General features: G+C 44.4%; 1 protein-coding gene across 10 annotated transcripts in view; it reads right to left on the bottom strand.

Annotated features, from left to right (window-relative positions):
- LOC139555925 (band 4.1-like protein 1) overlaps positions 1-15,597 on the bottom strand; it is a 171,333-nt gene that overhangs the window by 81,984 nt on the left and 73,752 nt on the right. For all 10 annotated transcript variants that reach the window (XR_011671043.1, XM_071369328.1, XM_071369356.1 and 7 more), the window contains exons 2-3: positions 3,489-3,625; positions 3,121-3,288 (exon numbers count right to left, since the gene is read on the bottom strand). Coding sequence is in view for 9 of the 10 variants with exons in the window: in XM_071369328.1 (XP_071225429.1) it covers positions 3,121-3,288; positions 3,489-3,608 (288 nt within the window). In the remaining variant the exon portion in view is untranslated. The remainder of the gene's footprint in view (positions 1-3,120; positions 3,289-3,488; positions 3,626-15,597) is intronic.

Raw genomic sequence — 15,597 nt, 5'->3', positions numbered from 1 at the left:
CAAAAGACTTCATGATTACAGATGTGAGTGCTACAGGGTGCTAGTCATTGTGGAAGGTAGTCTTAGAGCTCTTGGGAACATGAATGATGGTGGTCAGCTTGACAAATGTGTGGATTACAGACTCGGACAAGGAGAGGTTGAAAATGAATGTGAATATGCCTGCCGGCTGTTCTTTGCATGCTCTGAGAACGCGCCCTGGAATACCGTTCAGCCCGTGGCCTTACGAGTGTTGACCTGATTAAAAACCATACCTCAAGTTGGCCTCAGAGAGCGAGATCACCCAGTCCCCTGCGTCAGAGGGGGACCTCATGCACGGCTCTGTGTTGTTTTCGTCAAAGTGTGCATAAAATGCATTGAGTTCGTCGGGGCAGATCATGGCTGAGTCTTCCTTTGTAATCCGTAATGGACTGTTGTCACTGCCACATGCGGCGGGCAGCGGAGCCTGTAATAGGATTCCACCTTGTTCCTATATTGTCATTTTGCTTGTTTGATGGTTCTTATTGTGCTTGTTTGTGTTCTCAGCCGTAGCCTTGGGGTTGGCTGCGATAGCCCTGTGTGCGGTAGCCCTGTCCTTAGGCTTAGCACCAACCTCTGTGTTAATCCAGGGCTTTTGATTGGGGAAGCAGTGATCCTTCACTGTGGGGACAATGATGGCAATGTATTTCCAAATGAAGCCAGTGACGGAGGTGGTTAGCTCATCAATGCTATCAGCGGAGTCCCTGAACATATTCCAGTCAGCGCTAGGAAAGCAGTCTTGTAGCATAACCTCCGATTCAGAGGACCATATCGGAGCAACGGAGCATGTCATGGGTACTTATTGTTTGAGCTTTTGCTTGTAGACAGGAAGCAGGAGTATATAGTCATGATCTAATTTGCAGAAGGGGGGATGAGAGAGGGCCTTGTTTGCTTGCTTGTGGATAGCGTAACAGTGGTCTAGGACTTTATCGCCCCTAGTGGCGAAGGAGATGTGTTGGGCATTATGTGACTTAATGATGGGGAATTAAAATCATTGGCAACAAGGAAAGCAGCCTCCGGGTGCAAGGTTTCATGCTTTTTTATAGCCTCGTACAGTTAAGTGCCATCTTGTTATTTTTCTTGTCTTGAGATGGAATATATACAGCAGTCACGATAACAGAAACTCTCTCGAGAGGTAGAAGAGTTGGCATTTGACCATCAGGTATTCCAAGACGGGTGAACAATGGGTCGAGACTTCCACTGTGGAAGTCCACCATTTCCTTGAATCCTTTGAGTTGGATAGCCATGGGGGGGTTTCTTGTCTGAAAGTAATGTTTCAGAAAAGCAGAGAATATTGCAGTTACGAGAGTCCCATTGATAGCAAATCTGCGATCGGCGTTAATCCATTTTATCATCAAAAGACTGTACGTTGGCCAATAGAACTGAGAGAAGAGGTGGATGGTTTTCCCTTCGCCTTAATCTTGGCAGGCCTCCCCCTCTCCTGCCTCTTTTTCTCTGGCGTTTCCTCTTAGATAGCCCAAAACCTGGGTCGGAATTAGACAATGAGCCTAGGGCAATAAAGTCAAAGTTGAAGCCGGAATTGAGGTCAGTAACTGCCATTCTCATTTTAAAAAGTTCTGGTCGATCATAAGAAATTATAGTGTCTACATTTTGTGCAAAAAAGTTAAGATAAACATCAAACGAATCACAAAATAGTAAAGTTGGGTATACACTCCCAACAAGGAGTACTATAGACACACACACAAAAAGTTTAATTTATATTTTGTTTGTCCATTCTGTGAGACATTCAAGTTGTGATTTTGCATGCAAATAGAACATCCATAATGCTGGAATCGCCCATATCTAGCTATGTTTAGGAGGGGCTCTGGAAGAGGACAGTGGCACAGCCTGCCAGGATAGCACAGATTGGCCAGGGAGAGGAGACATACATCCACCATCCCAAACACACAGGGAGGGACAGACAGACATACAGGCAGACTCCTTGTTATGCATCACAAAACAGTCCCTGAAGAATGGTGATAAAGCCCTACAGTATATGCATTACTAGCTGCCATTAGAAGACACAAGACAGCAACAGTATAGTGTTCTTGCCAATAAATACAGGTTTCTCCATCTCTAAGAGTTCACACATCACTCCTTCAACAAAGGGTGCTTCTCTTGACCCATTTTCTAACTGAATACAGTGAGCATTCCATACCATCATGAAGCATTGCCTACCACCATGAAGCATTACCTACCATCATGAAGACGTGTCCTGTTTGGTGATGGTGCTGTGATACCAGGCATTGTAAGCGGGTGAGCCTGCTTTTCCTCCACTATATTCTCTGTGTCACTTATCCTAATGACTGGAATTTGTGTCTGTGGCAGAGAATGTGTAACCTTGCATTGGCCTTTCCCTGTGGAGAGCTTCACAGTGGAGCTGCTACACCACGCACACAGTTACACCACGCACACCGCTACACCACGCACACCGTTACACCACGCACACCGTTACACCACGCACACCGCTACACCACGCACACCGTTACACCACGCACACCGCTACACCACGCACACCGTTACACCACGCACACCGCTACACCACGCACACCGCTACACCACGCACACCGTTACACCACGCACACCGCTACACCACGCACACCGTTACACCACGCACACCGTTACACCACGCACACCGCTACACCACGCACACCGCTACACCACGCACACCGTTACACCACGCACACCGTTACACCACGCACACCGTTACACCACGCACACCGCTACACCACGCACACCGTTACACCACGCACACCGTTACACCACGCACACCGTTACACCACGCACACCGCTACACCACGCACACACCGTTACACCACGCACACCGCTACACCACGCATGACGCATTCTCTTTCATCTGCTTTATAACGGCCTTATCTGCACTCAGCAGATTCATAACATACAGTAAACACAAAAAAGACACAATGTTCCAAAGTAAGGAAACTAGTTGCATCTGCTGGTAGAGCCAAAAGGACAAAAATAATACAATTAGAGGAACATTTCTCACTGTTATATTTTTTGACTGGTTCATTCAAACCCGTTCTGGACGTAACCTCCAACATGGTTATGTTCAGGGATGAAATTCTTCCTTTTATCCATGCTTACCTCAATCCCTGCCTCATAGTCAGAGGTGTCCAGTAGGGTGACCTTGAAGGGAACAGTCTTTGGCCGTTTGGAAGTCTTCTGGGGGGACTTGGGGGTCTTGCTTGGGGTGGTCTTTTCTGACACGTCGTCTATTTCCCTGTGGTCGTCGATCAGTTTGGAGTCCTGGTCCTTTACATAGGGACAGTCATAGTCACAGGTGAAATTCATAGTCACAGGTGAAATTGACAATAAATGAATGTCTATTATAATTATGGCCACTAAACATGTGCAAATATCTGTCAATGGTTGATGGAGGACGAGATTGACTGTGATCTAACCAGGAAAAACACAAGGCCCTAATTGTGGTATAGATTGAACGTCTCTCCTACCTGTTTGGCCATCTTTGCATCTAAAGCCGAGTCCTGCATGCCTGTTGCTGCCCCCTTCTGCCAGGAGGACTCTTCGGCTGCCTTCTTTACCCGTGACTCAGAGCCAAGCTCTGTTGGCATAACAACCTCTCTTTAACCTGGGGGGAAATAACACAAAAAATACTTTTTAGTCTAATTCTTAGTCTTATCAATATGAAAGTAAAGTGGTCTGCATGATACAAAAAGAGAGTTTGCTAAACAGTAGGTGGTGCCAAGATGGTGCCAATACCAACTAGGTACTCCTCAGGCAGCAGTGATGGCAAGGCATGACATAGCAAGATTACATTTCAAAATGACATATGTTAATGTGATTCATCTCTTGTGGTAGCAGTTATTCCCTTGCCTCCAGAGCCATATACAGCAATCACAGAGTGTGTGACAGATAACCAGTACTGCATGTGGTAGCAGTGACAGAACCCCAACCTCATTCACTAAGAAACTACTGCCAGGAGCACAGCATCACTGTTAGTTCTGCTTCCTGTGATGACTGGCCGCTGAAGACCGCCTTGTCGTCAAGGACATTCACTTTATTTCAGGAATCTCTCAAATCAGACAATCCATATTTTATTTAAGCAAGCAGCACTTCAGCAGTTGAGACGATAATCACAGAGATGGTCCTGTAATTAATTTAGCTGCAGGCAAGATCATGGACTGAATATTATTAGCTCTGATAGTCACTGGTAATTTCAACAGCATTATGATTCTGAGCATTTAGAATTGAACAGTGAGAAATCCTCACCATAGAGTAATAGTGGTAATTACCCAATCATAATGAGTTAATCATAATCATAAAATAATAATAATATGAAGTAAAAGTAAGTCACATAGAATTACATATAGAATTGATAAGATACAATGCATTTGGAAAGTATTCAGACCCTTGACTTTTTCTACATTTTGCTATGTTACAGCCTTTTTCAAAATGTATTAAATTGTATTTTTTCCACATCAATCTACACACCGTACCCTATGATGACAAAGCGAAAAACAGGTTTTTAGACATTTTTGCAAATATATAAAAAATAAAAAACAGAACATTTTTATTTACTTAGGTATTCAGACCCTTTGCTATGAGACTTGAAATTGAGCTCAGGTGCATCCTGTTCCCATTGATCATCCTGGAGACTTCTACAACTGCATTGGAGTCCACCTGTGGTAAATTCAATTGACTGGACATGATTTCGAAAGGCACACACCTGTCTATATAAGGTCCCACAGTTGACAGCGCATGTCAGAGCAAAAACCAAGCCATGAGGTCAAAGGAATTGTCCTTAGAGCTCAGAGACAGGATTGTGTCGAGGCACAGATCTGGGGAAGGGTACCAAAACATTTCTGCAGCGTTGAAAGTCCCCAAGAACACAGTGGCCTCATTCTTAAATGGAAGAAGTTTGCAACCGCCGCCCAGCCAAATTGAGCAATCGGGGGAGAAGGGCTGTTTTTCAGCGGCAGACACTGGGAGACTAGTCAGGATTGACGGTACGATGAACAGAGAAAAGTACAGCGAGATCCTTGATGAAAACCTACTCCAGAGCGCTCGGGACCTCAGACTGGGGCAAAGGTTCACCTTCCAACATGACAATGACCCTAAGCACACAGCCAAGACAACGCAGGAGTGGCTTTGGGACAAGTCTCTGAATGTCCTTGAGTGGCCCAGCCAGAGCCTGGACTTGAACCAGATCGAACATTTCTGGAGAAACCTGAAAATAGCTGTGCAGCGACGCTCTCCATCCAACCTGACAGAATTTGAGAGGATCTGCAGAGAAGAATGGGAGAAACTCCCCAAATGCAGGTTTGCCAAGCTTGTAAAGTCATACCCAAGAAGACTCGAGGCTGTAATCGCTGTCAAAGGTGCTCAACAAAGTACTGAGTAAAAGGTCTGAATACTTATGTAAATGTGATATTTCATGTTTTTACTTTTAATACATTTTCAATAATGTCTAAAAACCTGTTTTTGTTTTGTCATTATGGGGTATCGTTTGTAGATTGATGAGGGAAAAAAACGATTTAATCAATTTTAGAATAAGGCTGTTACGTAACAATATGTGGAAAAAGTCAAGGGGTCTGAATACTTCCGAATGCACTGTATCTATAGTCATACAGTAGCATAGTTGTTATTTGGGATGCCAGAGGGATGGGGAATGTTGTGGCTGTTTAAATTAATCCAGGAAGGTGAGGGGGTGGATGGCAACGCCCATTATACCAAATAGTCTTCCCCCATAACTACACTCTGTCAGGGTATACACATTTAGACAGGCATCTGACACAGGGATGCATTTTCCTCTAACACTCTATCAAGTAAAAGATTACCCCTCCACGATGGCAGTATCCCCAATCGAGCCGACCCTGCTGGGGCCACCATAAGCCAATCTGATGCCAGTTATATTCAGTGTCACACACAACTCAGAAAAACTTGTTTCTAATCCAATCTCTATCTGACCCCTGCGGTCCTGCTGCCCTCACGGCACAAATCCCATCACCATAATGCACTGTGGGTAAGGTACTGTAGGCTGAGCGAGTGGGCTGCTGTCAACATCCCCAGTGGACAGAGACCGAAACATGACCACTTCTCTCAGGGTCAGAAGGACAGACAGAGGCTGAAGGTTTAAGATTGTGACATACAGTCCATGCAGCAGCGTGCTTAAAGTAGAATGAAGAGACAACCGTGACAGGCAATCCTCCTCTGTGTCATCACTTACAATCACATGGAATTGACAGGCATTAATTCCCCTCCTGTGGGACAAATTGGCAGTGTGTGTGACTGTGAGTGGTGTGTGACTGCTCTGCACCGGGGGCTAATTGTCCCTGGCTGTCTGATCCAGCTGAGTCTCTGGGCTACGCTGCTAAATCAATTTCCCCTCTGTGGCTGAATCACGGAAATTACTGCAAAGAAACCCTCCCTCATTCACACGCAAACGCACACCCCTCCCACACACACACACACGCACATGTCGGTGCAGCCGTAACTTCCTATGTGGATACTGTTCCAATGTAAACAGTCATGTGTGTGTCTTTAACATCATCTATCTATCACCACCTCACTGTCAATTCTCTGAATCTCAGTGCTACTGGGGAATCTCACAAATCAAACAACGTGGGTCTCCGTCTTTCCTCCATGTGGCACATCTCATACATTTCTTCAATTCAGACACATGCCGACATCTCCTCTGAACATCCCTATGTGGTAAATGACATGAGGTATTCATCTACAGCTGTGGTTGGGTTGAGGGAACCATGTGAACGTGTGTACATTGGCTTTGGAGTTGTTCACATGCACCTGACAACAAAGACACCGGTTTGAAAGCCCCGCACCAACTTAGCTCCCATCTTCACCTCAGCCAGAGTATCTTCCTGGCTGCTCAAACAGCCACTGTTAGTTCCATCCCACATACAGCATTAACAAGCAGCCAACCACTCCATGTTAATTCCCATCCACTAACGTATGACAACCACACCTAGCCTCTTGGCCAGATCAATACCTAGCTGTGTATTGGCCCTGCATGATTTAAGGAGCTATGCAATCCAATATGGCACTGCTTTACTCTGATTGGGTACGAGTTACAGTATGTTGAATACACACACACATACACACACACACACACACACATCCTTAATGCATTGTCATCGCCAACTGCCTCATTCCTCAGGTCTAATATCCGGAGAACTTTTATGGATTCAGATAAATTACTAAATTAACACTGGCTGATGTCACAGAGGAGCCCTCAGAACACATTGGTGCACATTCATTTCCTGTCACACCCATTAGCCCTGTCACACCCAACAGCCCTGTCTGTCCCTGGTTTGGACACATGCAGCACCAGGATCTCTGCAGGGGAGAACACCTGTTCATCTACCCCCACAAGCAGCACACTGACATGTTTATTTATTATTTGTATTTTTTATTTAACCAGGCAATTCAGTTAAGAACAAATTCTTATTTACAATGACAGCCTACCTCGGTCAAACCCTAACTCGGACGACGCTGGGCCAATTGTGTGCCACCCTACGGGACTCCCAATCACGGCCTGTTGTGATACAGCCTTGAATCGAACCAGGGTCTGTAGTGATACCTCTAGCACTGAGATGCAGTACCTTAGACCACTGCACCACTCGGGAGCCCATGTGTTCCTATACAATACTGTATGTAGGCTATATTTGTCTCTCACCAGCAATTTGATGTACAGTATCTTGTAATTATTCATTAAAAAGAGAAGCACATTCTGGGGGGGATTGGAGGGACGCCATGTGCGACTGACGTGTTTTCCGTTTGCTCCCGTGGTATTTTTAAAGTTTATGTGAATTTTGCAGCAGAACCGTATTTATTTTCATATATTATTTTGGTAATCCCTTCCCGTAAAAACCAAGACTACTTTACTTCCAAATGTCAGCATGTCGACGAAACATAAGGCCAAAAGCATGACTTTGAGAAAACCCGGCCTACAAGACACACTCTCATCACCGCCCTCTCCTGAGCCTGACGGCCCGGGGACTGACACTTTACCCGGGGGGGCGGCTTGGCCTGGCGGCGCTGAAATGAACATTCTCGAGGCCATCAAACTACTACGCTCTGAGATAGTTGAAATGAAAACGGAGGTGGTTGCTACGATTGAGGCCCGAATAAAGGAGGTTTCTGATACTTTAAAAGCAGATCTAACCATCCTGCGGAACGAGACGGTGCCAGCAATCACATCACTCAAAACAACAATGGCGTCGCACACTACAACGATTGCAGCACTGGAGACCTCTGCTACAAATGTCTCCGACTTAACTACATCCCTGGAGGCTGACGTGAAACGCCTAGCTGCGGATTTGAAAAAGGTGAAGGAGAGCTGTGTAAGTTTAGAGGGATTCTCTCGCCGCAATAACCTGAGACTTGTATCAGTCCCAGAGTCAGCGGAAATGCCTCGCGCCACGGATTTCGTTTCTGGGCTGCTGAAGGATGTTCTTGCCTTAGATGAAAAGCCCCTGATTGATCGTGCCCACCGGTCGCTGCGCCCAAAGCCCCGGGATGGGGAGAGGCCCCGTGACATAATTCTTCGAGTGCACTTTTACCATGAGAAGATGGAGATTCTCCGACGAGCCCGCAATACCACTCTGAGCTTTCAAGGACAGAGCTTCTCCATCTACCAGGACTACTCCCCCACTGTTTCCAGGCAGCGCGCAGCTTTCGGACAGGCCAAACGACTACTTCGGGACCATCCAGGTGTGAAGTACGGACTGCGATTCCCGGCCCGTTTATGGCTATCTCATGATGGTTAAGACTACACATTTGAATCTCCGGATGAGGCTCTCTCTCACATTCAACGTCACATCACGAAGTCTTGAACTTGCTCATAGTTCAGCAACTGTTGCTTGCGAACTGTGGATAGTAAGTAACCCACCTGTGGTACAATTATGTTTAGCTACAACATGCTAATTTTGTATAGTTGGGGAGTTGGCGAACCCATTCAGGCTTATTTGATGTGATCTAATGTTTTGATCATCTAGTGTGCTTGCCTTACAAGCATTCAGTCATTTTAATTTCATTGTATTGAGGTTTTACTTTACTCCTGTGTTTCTAGGCTGTCTTGCTCACCTATTCAGTTTGTTTACATAGTGTCTCAGTGACTCAAAATATTATTGGTTATTTGTTTACTGCATCCGTTTGCATTGACCCAGTAAACAGTAAATGCTTCCCGAGGCGACACGTTTTTTGGGGTCTTCACTTAAATTTTAAAAGTTCTGAGCGTCATTTATGCCCAGCAAGCGTTCAACGTTGCGCACACTTAGTTTTTTGGTCTTGGTTGTAAGCTGTCTCAGCATTCAACTAGACAACTATTATAATAATAATTATTATTATTATTTTTGATTGTCTTACTACGATTTCCTTACTTCAAATTAGTTTTTCGGCTGAGAGCCTTTATACATTTTATTTATTTTCTTTATTTTCTCTCTCAAATGCCTGTTATAAGACTGGGAATATAATTATATACATCTACAAGTGGTGCTTTTGTAATTTCGTTTGCACAAGGGATTCACTTTTATTTTTTTTATTTAAAAAATGATTATCTCTTTTTGCTGTTTGATCCACTAACAAAACGCAACTTTAAAGAGCGGGACTGTGGGTTTAGGTTTAAGACCGCACTCTCACAGACATACTGTGCGAAGAGAACATGTTCTATTTAGGCTTGTACCTCGTTCGGGGAGGTATTGTCTGGGATGGGGGGAGGGGTGGGGGGAGGGGTTGAATTGTTCAGTTCTAATGTTTTCATTCTGTCTTTTTCGTTTTTTTTTATGTACTTTTTCCAAACATCTACCACCGTACATTATTACTCTGAGACAAGTTATTCTGTGGTTTTTGGGCGCTCATTGCTTTTCCATTCTATGCTCTAATGACAGGGTTGTATAACGGGAATGCCCAGAGGGGCCGAAACAATGCGATCAAGTACATTTCGTGGAACATCAAAGGGGTTAATAACCCAGTGAAGCGTAAGAGGGTGTTGACACACTTAAAGGGTTTGAATGCAAATGTTGCATTTCTACAAGAGACTCACTTGAGGACTGGTGAGCACTTTAGGATGCGTAGGGACTGGGTTGGTCAAGTGTTCCACTCTAACTTTCATAGTAAATCAAGAGGGGCTGCCATTTTGGTTGATAAAGCTACTCCCTTTGTAGCTTCTGAGGTTATCGCTGATCCTAAGGGACGATACGTCATAGTAACCGGTAAACTGTTTTCTACCCCTCTTGTTTTGGCTAGTGTTTATGCTCCCAATTGGGATGACACAAGTTTCATTTCTTCCTTTTTGTCTGCTATACCCAATTTAGATTCTCATTTGTTGATTTTAGGGGGCGATTTCAACTGCAAAATGTCACCAGTTCTTGACAAGTCCTCACGAACAACTATAGGCCCATCTAAATGTGCCCTACTTATTCAAGCCTTTCTTCAGAAATATGCCATGTTTGAGGCCTGGCGTTTCCTACATCCTACAGATAGACAGTATTCCTTTTATTCTCATGTTCATCAAACATACTCCAGGATTGATTACTTCTTTTTGGACAAAAAACTTCTGCCTAACCTTCGGCAGTGTACTTACAAGAGTATTGTGATTTCTGACCATTCACCATTAGTGCTTGAACTAGAGTTTCCCCAGCGACCTCCTATGTGTTATCAATGGCGTCTTAACCCCATTTTACTCTCAGATAAGGAGTTTGTCAATTTCATTTCTTCTGAAATCACCTTATTCCTAGAAACTAATTCAACACCAGGTATGTCCTGCTCTACCATATGGGAGTCTCTCAAAGCATACCTACGTGGCCAAATTATTTCTTATACAGCCAACCAAAACAGAGTTCGCTCTCAGCGACTTCGGGACCTGAGCGAATCCATAGCCACATTGGATGAGAAGTATGCTACGGTTCCTTCCTCTGATCTGCATAAAGAGCGCCAATTACTCCAATCTGAATTTGATGAGCTTTCTACCAGGCAACCTGAACAGTTACTCTTGCGAGCTCGGTACAGAGTGTATGAACAAGGCGACAAGGCCAGTAAACTCCTTGCACATCAGATCCGTAAATCTGAGGCCTCACGTTTAATCCCACAAATAAGGACCCCGTCTGGTGCCACCACAGTTATACATAAAGAGATCAATGATCAATTCAAACAATTTTACTCTGCGCTATACACCTCTGAATCCCCTCAAGACCCTTTGCTGATTGATTCCTTCTTTAATTGCCTGAATATGTCTTCAATTGATACAGACACCCATGACTGTCTAGAAGAAGAATTTACACCTGAGGAGATTGCAACAGCAGTGTCCGCAATGAAAAGTGGTAAATCACCGCGTCCGGATGGTTTTCCAACCGAATTTTACAGGACGTTTTCTGGTCTGCTTTGCCCATTCTTGTCTCGACTATTTGCAGAGTGCCTTAATACCTCAAAGCTACCGCCTAGTCTTTATCAGGCTTCAATTTCATTACTATTAAAGAAAAACAAAGACCCCCTGGAATGTGGATCCTATCGCCCAATCTCGCTTTTAAACTGTGATTACAAAATCCTAGCCAAGCTTTTAGCCATCCGTATGGAAGGCTCGCTGCACCAAGTAGTACACTCTGACCAGACTGGCTTTGTGAGAAATAGGCATTTGTTTTTCAATATTAGGCGCCTTATGAATATACTGTACTCCCCAGCGTCGGAGGACCCAGAGGTGGTGGTCTCACTTGATGCAGAAAAAGCGTTTGACCGCGTTGAGTGGGATTACCTAACAGCTACCCTTTATAGATTTGGCTTTGGCCCCAAATTCATTGCGTGGATAAAGATTCTTTATTTTTCCCCCATGGCTTCGGTACGGACTAACAACTTGTCCTCTGACTATTTTCCCTTGCACCGCGGATCCAGACAGGGCTGTCCACTCTCCCCCTTGTTGTTTGCTTTGGCAATCGAACCTCTCACCATTGCACTACGCTCTAATGATGCCATTCAAGGAATAATCAGGACGTGCTCAGAGCAGAAAGTCTCGCTATATGCAGATGACCTCCTTTTGTTTATCTCTAACCCTGATACCTCATTGCCACGCGCCTTATCTGTTCTTAAAAGGTTTGGATCAATCTCAGGGTACAAGCTGAATCTAGGCAAGAGTGAGCTTTTTCCTGTAAACAAGGCTGCTTTAAAGTGCTCTTTTACAAGTTCTCAGTTTAGGATTGTCCGGGATCAATTCACCTACTTGGGAGTTAAAGTGACAAGGAAATATTCAAATCTGTTTCAGGAAAACTTGGTTGCTCTAGCAGACAGTTTGAAACAATCTTTTACTTTTTGGAATTCGCTACCTCTTTCTCTTATCGGAAGGATTAATGTCATTAAAATGAGTGTGTTGCCCGAATTTCTATATTTATTTCAATGTTTACCCATTTTTATTCCAAAATCTTTTTTTATTTCACTGGATCAAACATTCATGCATTTTATTTGGGATGGCAAGGTACCACGGATTGGTAGAAAACATTTACAGAAGCGTAAGTCATTGGGGGGTTTAGCTCTACCAAATTTTCAGACATACTATTGGGCTGCAAATTTCAGAGCCCTTCTGTACTGGCTGCAGACGGATCCTACTGGCCCTAGACCACTCTGGGTCCAGATGGAGTCTGAATCGTGTAAACCTGCTGCACTTTCTTCTGTGTTGTGCTCGTCTCTCCCAGTGTCCCTAGGCAAAAGGTGTGTCAACCCAATTGTAAAGCAGTCTCTTAAAATTTGGAATCAGTTCCGTTTAGCCTTTGGCCTCCGAGGCTTTTCTCTATCAGGCCCAATCAATCAGAACATTTTATTTCCTCCATCTTTGAATGATGGGGCTTTTGGCATCTGGCACTCACTAGGCCTCTCCTCACTAGCCCAATTATTCTTTGATGATACATTTGCCTCTTTTGCTCAGCTACAGGAAAGGTTCAACCTCCCCCAATCCCACTTTTTCCGCTATCTCCAGACTAAGAACTTTGTCAGAGCTAACACACCTGAATTTCCCCATAGGCCTGCGAATACAGCTATAGAGAGCATCTTGGAGCTGAACAAGCTTCCTAGGGGCGCAATTTCAGATGTATATGCAATCATTCATGACTTACAGAACCCTTCTTTGGTGCCGTTAAAGACTCGATGGGAAAAGGATTTGGGGGAGGAACTTGGGGACGACACCTGGGAATCTGTGCTGCGCAGGGTGCATTCGTCCTCTTTTAGCACTAGACACAGCCTCATTCAATTCAAGGTGGTTCACCGTATCCACTGGTCTGGGGCCAGACTTGGAAGAATATTCTCTGATTTTGATCCTACCTGTGTCAGATGTAAAATGGAACCAGCCACACTGTTGCATATGTTCTGGGGCTGTCATAAACTGTCAGGTTTTTGGGAATTAATATTTAAATGTTTCTCTGATATATATGACACTGTTATAGATCCGTCTCCCCTTACAGCCCTTTTTGGAGTACTGCCCATAGGTACCCCCCTGTCAAGAATCCAGTCGGACACTGTTGCTTATACTACTCTTTTAGCTAGACGGCTAATACTACAGAACTGGAAGATGGCAGCTCCCCCATCTTATAAATATTGGGTGAGAGATGTGTTGTGCTCTCTGAAACTAGAAAAAATTCAATTCAATTCACGTGGGAACCCCAAACTGTTTAATGAGGCTTGGGCTCCATTCCGGTCTTACTTTAAACAGTCCATCCTCTGATGGCATTCCTATTAAAACCAAAATAAGTCTGTATTTGACCCCCCTGTGACTTACTTAGGGGTTGGATGAGCATTTCTCTGTGTTTTTTCTGGGGTGGGGGTGGGGGGCATTAACATTAAGGTTGATGTGCTTATTGATTGTGACCTGCGGATGCCTTGTTCATCTTGCCCGGGCAGAGACTAAGGTGTGAGCTTGTTTTTCCCAGTTATTTTTATTTTTAAATTTTGTTCACGCCTACATAAAATTATTATTATTCATTTTTTATTTTAAAGCATTGTAAACTTTTCATTTTTGGTCCAGTGGATGGTTGGTCTGTGGCCTTGACTGTCTGATAGTGGTTGCATTTCTCCACCCCATCCCTTGACTGTTTACAGGAACAATGGTGAGGTGTTTGCTCTGTCCCTGTACTACAGATTGCCCTTTAACCTTTGTAGCCTTCTGCCTGGTGTGTTTAACTTGTCTAAAGTATGGTATCTTTAAAGCTATTTTTTTTTTTTATGTATTATTTGTATTTTTTCTAGTTGAGTATATTATTTATATTGCTTTGTCTTGTCTGTGTGTGTAAAACTTAATAAACAGAGTTTTCAAGAAAAAAAGAAAAAAGAGAAGCACATTCTTATATATTACCCAATAGAGTATTTAAGAGATTCAGCATGCTGTCATAATTGTGTATTGGGGCCCGTTCTTTCTCTCTTTACACAGGAGAGAGAGAGAGCGAGAGAGAGATAGAGAGAGAGAGAGGCTCAGTTCAGAGACTCAGTTGCCATGGTAACACTTTCTCCTCCGGCGCAGCGTATGTGACGGCGCTGTCCGTTGAGGGGAGACAAGAGATGGAGGGAGAAAGAAGGATGGGAGGCCAGCGGAAGAGGCAGGGAAGAGGGTGGAGGGATCAAGAGGAAGGATGAAAATAAGACATTAGGAAAGAGGGAGAAAGCTGACTTAAAAGATAGGTAGGGGAAATAGGGATTAGTCTACGACAGAAAGGAATGCCAAACATTAGTGTTATTCTGCTCTGTCAGGACCACACAGCTCCCTTACCAGGGGGACCAACAATCTGCTTTGTCTAGACGCCAGGCTGACGACAGGACTTGGGCCTAGCCACACACACAGTACATCCCTCCCACTGAGGACCAACCGCTGGGAGTCATTCACTGGCACTGATAACCTGCTCCACTATTTAATCTCTTTCCTGACCAAGTGAGAACCTGCCAAGACACTGTCATCTGCAGTGGGAGGGCTGTTACAATACAAGTGGCTGGCCAATTCTCCCCTCAAATCCCATTGAAAATCCATTCTTCTCAGTGGTAGTCAATAAATAATCCCCTTTGTCCATTTCCATGCTGTAGCTGCATGGTGTAGAGGAGGAACTGGTTTAGAAATGAGGGAATAAATGATAATTTCTCTCACGTGAACCCCTGCCTCCTTAATTCTCTCGTTAGCACACGCAAGAACTGGGATGGTTAAAGCTAGCTTGCCTGCTCTGCTATTTCAATGTCAGGTCATTGCAATCAAGTGATAAAATTATTTCTTTAAAACCTATATCGGCATGCTGAGAAGAGGCGAGGAAGAGAGACGGGGAGCCAGAACACACAGTAATTGTATCACAGAAGGCAGATCAAAAGATAAAGCATCACTGCATAGAAAGAGAGAGAGAGACTGGAGGTACATCTGAAAGGATGACACTCCATTCCCCATCTAATGTAGTACATTTGAACTAGATGCCTGCTTTGTGTGTGATGTGATGGTCCAGGACAGAGAGAGACCTCCCATGCCAGGTCTCAGCTCCTCTCAGAGTCAAAGTATGTACTCTCTCACACACAGCCCTAGCTCTGCCTGCCAACCTGTTAGTCTCAAAAAACCTGACCCTAGGCTACACAGTGACT

This window comes from Salvelinus alpinus, chromosome 2 (assembly GCF_045679555.1).
Source record: "Salvelinus alpinus chromosome 2, SLU_Salpinus.1, whole genome shotgun sequence".
Lineage (NCBI taxonomy): Eukaryota > Metazoa > Chordata > Actinopteri > Salmoniformes > Salmonidae > Salvelinus > Salvelinus alpinus.
This window is presented reverse-complemented; position numbering and strand designations above follow the sequence as displayed.